Source organism: Arachis ipaensis, chromosome B05 (assembly GCF_000816755.2).
Source record: "Arachis ipaensis cultivar K30076 chromosome B05, Araip1.1, whole genome shotgun sequence".
Lineage (NCBI taxonomy): Eukaryota > Viridiplantae > Streptophyta > Magnoliopsida > Fabales > Fabaceae > Arachis > Arachis ipaensis.
In genome coordinates, this window is record NC_029789.2 from 48,181,226 (window position 1) to 48,191,612 (window position 10,387).

The window sequence follows — 10,387 nt, forward strand, 5'->3', positions numbered from 1 at the left end:
AAGGGTAATATTTTGGGCGTTAAACGCCAGAATGGATACCATTTTGGGCGTTTAACGCCAGGATGGCACAAGAGGTAAGATTTTGTTTTTAATTCGAATCTTTTGCAAATCTTCATAATTTTTCAAAAGCAAATCTTTTTTAAATCATATCTTTTCAATCATATCTTTTCAAAATCAATTTCTTTCCATCTTATATTTTTTACTATTTTTGAAAATCCTTGCTACAATTAATGATTTAATTCAAAATTTTCAAGTTGTTACTTGCCTATTAAGAAAGGATCAAATTTTAAATTCTAGAATCATATCTTCTAATTTCTTGTTAGTCAAGTAATCAACTTTAATTTTAAAACTTTCTTTTTTCATTTGATTTTCAATCATATCTTCTCCATCACATCTTTTTCAAAATAATTTTCAATCATATCTTTTTGATTTCTAATTTCAAAATCTTTTTCAAAATCACTTAACTACTTTCTCAACATTAATTTTCGAAAATCATCAATTAATTTTTCAAAATTTCTTTTAATTATTTCAAAATCTTTTTAATTTGTTTTCAGAAATTCTTCTCCCATTCTCACATTTTTCTATTTAAGGGACTAACACTCTTCCTCAATGTGCAATTCGGACTCCCTCTCTCTATAAGTTCAAATTCTCTCCTCTCTACCTCCTCCTTCTATTCTTCTTTTCCTCTGACATCTCAAGGAATCTCTATACTGTAACATAGAGGATTCCATACTTTCTTCTTCTCTCTCTTTCATATGAGCAAGGGTAAGGACAAAGACATTCTTGTTGAGGCTGATCCTGAAGAGGACCTAACAGAGCTTTTCAAACAAGAAGAAGCCATGGCAGCCGAAAACAACAACAATGCCAACAATGCAAGGAAGGTGCTTGGTGACTTTACTGCACCTACTCCCGACTTCTATGGGAGAAGCATCTCTATCCCTGCCATTGGAGCAAACAACTTTGAGCTTAAGCCTCAATTAGTTTCTCTAATACAACATAATTGCAAGTTTCATGGACTTCCATTAGAAGATCCTCATCAGTTCTTAGCTGAATTCTTGCAAATCTGTGATACTGTTAAGACCAATGGGGTTGACCCTGAGGTCTACAGACTTATGCTCTTCCCTTTTTCTGTAAGAGACAGAGCTAGGATATGGTTGGATTCACAACCTAAGGAAAGCTTGAACTCTTGGGAAAAGCTAGTCAATGCCTTCTTGGCAAAGTTCTTTCCACCTCAAAAATTGAGTAAGCTTCGAGTGGAAGTGCAAACCTTCAGATAGAAGGAAGGTGAATCACTCTATGAAGCTTGGGAAAGATACAAGCAATTGATCAGAAGGTGTCCTTCTGACATGCTTTCAGAGTGAAGCATTATAGGTATCTTCGATGATGGTCTGTCTGAACTGTCCAAGATGTCATTGGACAGCTCTACTGGAGGATCTCTTCATCTGAAGAAGATGCCTGCAGAAGCTCAGGAACTCATTGAAATGGTTGCAAATAACCAATTCATGTACACTTCTGAAAGGAATCCTGTGAATAATGGGACGAATCAGAAGAAAGGAGTTCTTGAGATTGACACTCTGAATGCCATATTGGTTCAAAACAAAATATTGACTCAGCAAGTCAATATGATTTCTCAGAGTCTATCTGGAATGCAAGCAGCAACATGTAGTACCAAAGAAGCTTCATCTGAAGAAGAAGCTTATAATCCTGAGAACCCAGCAATGGAAGAAGTGAATTACATGGGAGAACCCTATGGAAACACCTATAATCCTTCATGGAGAAATCACCCAAATCTCTCATGGAAGGACCAACAGAGGCCTCAACAAGGCTTCAACAATAGTAATGATGGAAGAAATAGGTTTAGCAATAGCAAGCCTTTTCCATCATCTTCTCGGCAATAGACAGAGAATTCTAAGCAGAGCCATTCTGACTTAGCAACCATAGTCTCTGATCTAATTAAAACCACTCAAAGTTTCATGACTGAAACAAGATCCTCTATTAGAAATTTGGAGGCACAAGTGGGTCAGCTGAGTAAGAAAATTACTGAACTCCCTCCTAGTACTCTCCCAAGCAATACAGAAGAGAATCCAAAAAGAGAGTGCAAGGCCATCAACATTACCCACTCGGCCGAACATGGAGAGGAGGAAGAGGCAGTGATTTCTACTGAGGAAGACCTCAATGGACGTCCACTGGCCTCCAAGGAGTTCCCTAATGAGGAACCATGGGAATCTGAGGCTCATACAGAGACCATAGAGATTCCATTGAATTTACTTCTGCCATTCATGAGCTCTGATGAGTATTCTTCCTCTGAAGAGGATGAAGAGGTTACTGAAGAGCAAGTTGCTAAGTACATTGGAACAATTATGAAGTTAAATGCCAAGTTATTTGGTAATGAGACTTGGGAGGATGAACCCCCTTGCTCACCAAAGAACTGGATGACTTGACTAGGCAAAGATTACCTCAGAAGAGACAGGATCCTGGAAAGTTCTCAATACCTTGTACCATAGGCACCATGACCTTTGAGAAGGTTCTCTGTGACCTAGGGTCAAGCATAAACCTCATGCCTCTCTCTGTAATGGAGAAGCTAGGGATCCTTGAGGTACAAGCTGCAAGAATCTCACTAGAAATGGCAGACAATTCAAGAAAATAGGCTTATGGACTTGTAGAGGATGTCTTGGTAAAGGTTGAAGACCACTACATCCCTGTTGATTTCATAATCCTAGACACTGGGAAGTGTATGGATGAATCCATCATCCTTGGCAGACCCTTCCTAGCCACAGCAAAAGCTGTGATTGATGTTGACAGAGGAGAATTGGTCCTTCAAGTGAATGAGGACTCCCTTGTGTTTAAGGCTCAAGGATTTCCCTCTGTAACCATGGAGAGGAAGCTTGAAAAGCTTCCCTCAATGCAGAGTCAAACAGAGCCCCCACATTCAAACTCTAAGTTTGGTGTTGGGAGGCCATCACCATGCTCTGAGTATCTGTAAGGCTCCATGAGAGCTCACTGTCAAGCTATTGACATTAAAGAAGCGCTTGTTGGGAGGCAACCCAATTTTATTTAATTATATCTATTTATTCTCCATTGTCATTTTATGTTTTCTATAGGTTGATGATCATGTGAACTCACAAAAACAACTGAAAAAGTAAAAATAGAATGAAAAACAGTATTAAAAATAGCACACCCTGGAGGAGAAGCTTACAGGCGTTCAAACGCCAGTAAGGATAGCTGAATGGGCGTTAAACGCCCAGTCTGGCACTATTCTGGGCATTTAACGCCAGAATTGCACTCTAAGGGCGTTTTGTATGCCTAATTGGTGCAGGGATGAGAAATCCTTGACACCTCAAGATCTGTGGACCCCACAGGATCTCCACTAACCTCAACTCACTCTCTCTCACTTCTTCACACCTTTTCATAATACTTTTCCCCAAATAACCTCCACCAATCACCTCCATTACTCCTTCAAAACCATCATATAACCCACTTACACCCACCCACTCAAATTCAAACCATCACTCCTTCCTTTTCCACATTATAACCACCTAAAACCCCCCTTGGCCAAACAATTCACACACCTCCATCTCCTCCATCTCTTCTTCTTCTCCTCCTTTCTTTATTCTTTTGCTCGAGGACGAGCAAACCTTTTAAGTTTGGTGTGAAAAAGCTCAGCTTTTTTGTTTTTCCATAACCATTTATGGCACCTAAGGCCGGAGAAACCTCTAGAAAGAGGAAAGGAAAGGCAATTGCTTCCACCTTCGAATTATGGGAGATGGAGAGATTCATCTCAAAGGACCATCAAGACCACTTCTATGAAGTTGTGGCCATGACTCCTCATTGAAGAGGACAAGCCCATCACTAAGAAAAGGATGGAGCAAACAAGAGAGCCCACTCATGGACCCCAACAAGAGAATGAGGAAATTCCTCATCTTGAAATCCCTAAGATGCCTCAAGGGATGCATTTTTCTCCACAAAACTATTGGGAGCAAATCAACACCTCCCTAAGAGAATTAAGTTCCAATATAGGACAACTAAGGGTGGAGCACCAAGAGCATTCCATCCTCCTCCATGAAATTAGAGAAGACTAAAGGGTCATGAGGGAGGAGCAACAAAGGCAAGGAAGAGACATTGAGGAGCTTAAGCACTCCATAAGATCTTCAAGAGGAAGAACAAGCCGCCATCACTAAGGTGGACCCATTCTTTAATCTCCTTACTCTTATTTTTCTGTTTTTCGAAAATTATGCTTTATGTTTATCTATGTTTGTGTCTTTATTACATGATCATTAGTGTCTTAGTGTCTATGTCTTAAAGCTATGAATGTCCTATGAATCCATCACCTTTCTTAAAAGAAAAATGTTTTAATCACAAAAGAACAAGAAGTACATGATTTCGAATTCATCCTTGAAACTAGTTTAATTATTTTGATGTGGTGACAATACTTTTTGTTTTCTGAATGAATGCTTGAACAGTGCATATTTTTTGAATTTGTTGTTTATGAATGTTAAAATTGTTGGCTCTTGAAAGAATAATGAAAAAGGAGAAATGTTATTGATAATCTGAAAAATCATAAAATTGATTCTTGATGCAAGAAAAAGCAGTGAAAAGCTTGCAAAAAAAAATGGCAAAAAAAAAATAAAGAAAGAAAGAAAAAGAAAAAAAAGCAAGCAGAAAAAAGCCAATAGCCCTTTAAATTAAAAGGCAAGGGTAAAATAAAAAGGATCCAAGACTTTGAGCATCAGTGGATATGAGGGCCCACAGGAATAAAATCCTGGCCTAAGTGGCTAAACCAAGCTGTCCCTAACCATGTGCTTGTGGCGTGAAGGTGTCAAGTGAAGAGCTTGAGACTGAGCGGTTAAAGTCATGGTCCAAAGCAAAAAGAGTGTGCTTAAGAGCTCTGGACACCTCTAATTGGGGACTTTAGCAAAGCTGAGTCACAATCTGAAAAGGTTCATCCAGTTATGTGTTTGTGGCATTTATGTATCCGGTGGTAATACTGGAAAACAAGATGCTTAGGGTCACGGCCAAGACTCATAAAGTAACTGTGTTCAAGAATCAACAATACTGAACTAGGAGAATCAATAACACTATCTAAATTCTGAGTTCCTATAGATGCCAATCATTCTAAACTTCAAAGGATAAAGTGAGATGCCAAAATTGTTTAGAGGCAAAAAGCTACTAGTCCCGCTCATCTAATTGGAGCTAAGTTTCATTGATATTTTGAAATTTATAGTATATTCTCTTCTTTTTATGCTATTTGATTTTCCGTTGCTTGGGGACAAGCAACAATTAAAGTTTGGTGTTGTGATGAGCGGATAATTTATACGCTTTTTGGCACTATTTTTAGGTAGTTTTTAGTATATTTGAGTTAGTTTTTATTATGTTTTTATTAGTTTTTAATTAAAAATCACATTTATGGACTTTACTATAAGTTTGTGTGTTTTTATGTGATTTCAGGTATTTTCTGGCTGAAATTGAGGGACCTGAGCAAAAACCTGATTTAGAGGCTGAAAAAGGACTGCAGATGTTGTCAGATTCTGACCTCCCTGCACTCTAAGTGGATTTTCTGGAGCTACAGAAGCCCAATTAGCGCGCTCTCAATTGCCTTAGAAAGTAGATTTAATAGTCCATACTTTGCCCGAGATTTAATGGCCCAAACCGGCGTTCCAAGTCAGCATAAAAATTATGGCGTCAAAACGCCAGAACTGGCATAAAAGCTGGAGTTAAACGCCCAAACTGGCACAAAAGCTGGCGTTTAACTCCAAGAAAAGTCTCTACATGTGAAAGCTTCATGCTCAGCCCATGCACACACCAAGTGGGCCCAGAAGAAGATTTCTGCATTAATTACTTATTTCTATAACCCTAGGCTACTAGTTCTCTATAAATAGGACCTTTTACTATTGTATTTTACATCTTTCAATCTATCTTTTAATCATGTTTTGATGATTGAACCCTCTTTGGGAGGCTGGCCATTCGGCCATGCCTAGACCTTGTTCTTATGTATTCTCAATGGTGGAGTTTCTACACACCATAGATTAAGGTGTGGAGCTCTGCTGTTCTTCATGAATTAATGCAAAGTACTACTATTTTCTATTCAATTAACGCCTACTTATTCTCTAAGATATACACTCATTCTTCAACTTGATGAATGTGATGATCCGTGACACTCATCACTATTCTCACCTATGAACGTGTGCCTGACAACCACTTCTGTTCTACATGCAAACAAGCTTGAATGTGTATCTCTTGGATTTCTAATCTAAGATTAAAACCTTCGTGGTATAGGCTAGAATTATTGGCGGCCATTCTTGAGATCCGGAAAGTCTAAACCTTGTCTGTGGTATTCTGAGTTGGATCTGGGAAGGGATGACTGTGACGAGCTTCAAACTTGCGAGTGTTGGGCGTAGTGACAGACGCAAAAGGATCAATGGATCCTATTCCAACATGATCGAGAACCGACAGATGATTAGCCATGCGGTGACAGTGCATTTGGACCATTTTCACTAAGAGGACGGGAGGTAGCCATTGACAACGGTGAAACCCAACATAGAGCTTGCCATGGAAAGGAGTATGAATGATTGGAAGAAGGCAATAGGAAAGCAGAGGTTCAAAAGGAACAAAGCATCTTCATACGCTTATCTGAAATTCTCACCAATGAATTACATACGTATCTCTATCCTATTTTATGTTTTATTCATCTTTTAATTATCAATTCTTCATAACCATTTGAATCCGTCTGACTGAGATTTACAAGATGACCATAGCTTGCTTCTAGCCGACAATCTCCGTGGGATCGACCATTACTCAAGTAAGGTTTATTACTTGGACGACCCAGTGCACTTGCTGGCACTACAACAAATAAGGGTTTTCACAACGGTCAAAAACCATTGCCGTAGATTGAAAAACCGTTCCTAAAACTTTAGGCAACGATTTGGCAACAGTTTTTGACCTGTGGTATATGCGGCCGTTGCCAATGCTCAAAGGCAACAGTTTTTTACCTAAGGCAACGGTAACAAGAAAACCGTTGCCTTAGTTACTAACATAGACAACGGTTTTGAAAGAAAATTTTAAACAACGGTTTTGAATCGTTACTCAATAAACAACGGTTTTAAACCATTTTCTTTCATGATGCAACGATTTTAAACCATAACTAGATAGGCAACGGTTTTAAACTGTTGAAGCTTTATTATTCACAAAGCCAACGATTTTAAAGCGTTACTGTTCGTGTCATTTTTTGGCAACAGTTTTAATACCATTACCATTTTGTAGTCGTCTAAGACAACGGTTTAAGAGCGTTACCGTTAATGTCATTTTTTGGCCATTTTGTAATCGTCTTTGACAACGGTTTTAACACCATTGCCTTATGTGACTTCTGACAACGGTTTTTTATAATATATAATTCTTTATTTACAATAGTTTTCTCATAAATAAAATTAGTTCCAACTTTTTTTAATTTAGTGTCAATAAATAATCTAAACTATTTGAATCGAATTACTATAGAAAAAATAATTGAACATTTCTCATCAAATTTGACTTATAAAAATTGTCGTAAGATCCACAATCACATTATATCATCATTTTTCAAAATATAATAAATGTCTTTCTGCTTATACTTTTCAGTTTTCACAATCTAAGCAGGACTAATTAAGTTATGCAGTGTTATCTGTATGCTAATTCTCTAAATAATAACTAACTCTAGCACAGATGTTGAAATCGACATGGTTAATATTCTTGTATCTTAACATATTACAAAATCATTCAAGCCAAAATTGAAGTTAACAAGGGATGAAACTTTCATGGAAAGAAGAACCAACATTACAATTTTATACCATCTCCTTCTGAGGAACATAAAAGTCAGATAAGATAGAACATTGCACGTGGGCCAATATCCTTCATTGGCTTTGAAATTATTTGCAGCATCTACAAAATAAAAAACATATTTATCAATGATCAATTTGTGCCAAGATATATATAATTATTAAGCACTTATAGTTAAGCTACAAAATAACAAGTGGCTCTAGCAATCTGATGAACCCATGGAAATGAAAAATAAACAAATAAACAAATTATTGCTGGCAAACACCAAGACAGGAAGAAACTATATACACCACGTAACAGATTGCATTTTATGATGAAATTATATATATGATGGAATTTTGTCAGCCTTTAGCGATCAAGATAAACATTAAGAATCTTCTAAAGGAAGAAGAGGGAAAAAAATCTTACAAGGCAGTTAACATCATTGTTTCATACAACTAACGACCTACATGATCAAGTCTTATATTTAAGTTTATCACATTTTTAGTGCAAATTCTAATGTGAAGCATTGCTAGTAGAGTTATTGGTATCATTTTATTTATATTCTTTTCCTTCCCTTTTTTAATGGTACAAGAAGAGGATGAAGCACAGCATATCGCGCCTTCAGAAAAGACCTACACTCAACATAACCAGCAACATAGTATTCATTCCCCTCCAAGAGATCACCAAACAAATATCCAAGAAAAAGTTTCATTGACAAGAACAAGAACAAGAGCAAGTGCAAGAACAAATACTCAGTGGATGTGGCTCCCCTATGACCTGAAATAAAGTTGTCAACATAGCGAACGCACCGCTGCTCCAATAGAGCGGTGGTGCCACCATAAGTCACACAAACAATTCTCTTATCTATCCCATTTTCTGTGAAGGCAAGAACAACAACAAAAATCCACCACACATTATGCAGGGCAAGCATAAAGACTATTTTAAAACTCAGATTTCAAGATAACAATTCAGTAATCAAACTTCAATATAATCCATCAAGCAAACCAACTTATAACAACCAATTCAGCATAATCAAATATAATTAGGATTCTCTGCAATTCCAAACAATCAGAAAAATCGGTAACAGTCACAGCCTCAAATCAAAATCAAAACTAATTCCGATCATAACTCATAGTAATCACCCTTCACAACCACATCTAATGCCAATCATAACTCAGAATTATCACAATAGCTAACCCTTCTCAAACACATTTCAAGTCATTCACATCAATTAATTGATTCTTAACCACTATTAACCATTTGCAATTATCCAATTAACTTTGTAGGCATTCTAAAATTAAAACTATTAAACTTTAAAATAAATCCCCTACCTCAGAGTGTCGAACTAGAAGGAATTAATTGCGACAAATCCCTCTTTCTTAATCCATGGCAACAGCAGCAACATTTCCGATCACTTTCCAGCAGTAGCAGTGGCACTGGAGCAGGGAAAAGGCCCCAGTTCGGACCAACAGCTCCAGCAACCTCCTCTGGGGAGTTTTGTCCCTTTCTCCACCGCTGTTTTGTATCGTAGTGAATCATTAGTAGCAGAAGCCTCGATTGGTACCAGCGGCGAGTTCCAACAGTTGAGGATTGAATGAAGTTACAGCGGCAAGGAAGTCGGCCATGACAGCAACAGCAACCCCCTTTCTGCGGTGACGGCAATAGAAGCTTTGCTGGTGGTGAGTGTGGCGGATTGGAAGAATATGGTGGTATTGGCGGCTCAGGGGAAGGCAGAATGGTGACAGCGATCGTGGCTCCAGTGAAGGTGACGGCTTCTTCTACTCCTCGTCGTGGTCCTTGGCTCGCGTCTCCCTCATCTCCATCTGGGGCTTCCCTCAGCGATGCAGAACCGACGGCGGCTCAGACGGCAGCGGTGACCTTGAAGCACGACGGCGACGAGGCGTTGGTGGCGGGACAGCTCCATCGCAGCCTCTGTCTCCCTCTCACGCATGTCGTTCTATTCCTCACACCCGACTCTCTCTCGGTCACCCCTCTACTTCACCCGACGATGACAACGACGACCGCAAAACCTTTCCTGGTGCCATCCCCTCCCTCGCTTCTCCTTTCTCTTCTTCTCCATTTCCCCCTCGAGCTTCCCTGTTTCTCTTTTCTTTCCTTCTGTGTGTGTGCGTTGTGTTTGATTTAAGGCACAAATGGAGAAATTTGGGATATTAGGTTTAAATTAAGAATTTTTAGAATTAAAGAAAAATATATACAAGTAATATAATAATTTTTATAAAATATTTAAAATCAAATAACAATTTAGGATTTGAATATAATATTGTAAAAATTATTTTTGGAGCATATAAAATTTTATTTACTAATATATCATTTACTTTAAATAATTTTTTTTAATTTAAATTATAAAATGAACATACTAATCATATTTTATAAAATACAGTTTTAACCTGAAATTTCAATTATTTAGATTATACGATATAATTTTTCATTATTTTTCTTTTTCCAAAATTTTAATTTTAATTTGTATAAAATAATTAATTATAATAAAAATTGTGCATAACTATTAATTGTCTTAAATTTAAAGTATTTATAAAAACCAATTTAATCATTTCTAACATATTAATCTCTAAGAGTTCAA

The 10,387-nt window shown here is 37.5% G+C and overlaps 1 protein-coding gene across 1 annotated transcript; it reads right to left on the reverse strand.

Moving 5' to 3' along the window:
• Positions 7,843-9,739, reverse strand: LOC110272013 (phosphopantothenate--cysteine ligase 1-like). Its single transcript, XM_021123785.1, has 3 exons — positions 9,667-9,739; positions 8,378-8,664; positions 7,843-7,908 (listed from the first exon to the last, which is right to left on the reverse strand). The coding sequence occupies exons 1-3, from the start codon at positions 9,737-9,739 to the stop codon at positions 7,843-7,845; spliced, it is 426 nt and encodes a 141-aa protein (XP_020979444.1).

What these genes read in the sequence shown, in the direction of transcription:
- LOC110272013 (XM_021123785.1), bottom strand. Translation starts at nt 9,739, where the DNA reads ATGCGTGAGAGGGAGACAGAGGCTGCGATGGAGCTGTCCCGCCACCAA. An exon ending in CGTCGCCGTCGTGCTTCAAG is followed by an intron (nt 8,665 to 9,666) that starts GTCACCGCTGCC and finishes TTGCCTTCACAG; the next exon opens with AAAATGGGATAGATAAGAGA. An exon ending in CTGTGCTTCATCCTCTTCTT is followed by an intron (nt 7,909 to 8,377) that starts GTACCATTAAAA and finishes TTTATTTTGTAG; the next exon opens with ATGCTGCAAATAATTTCAAA.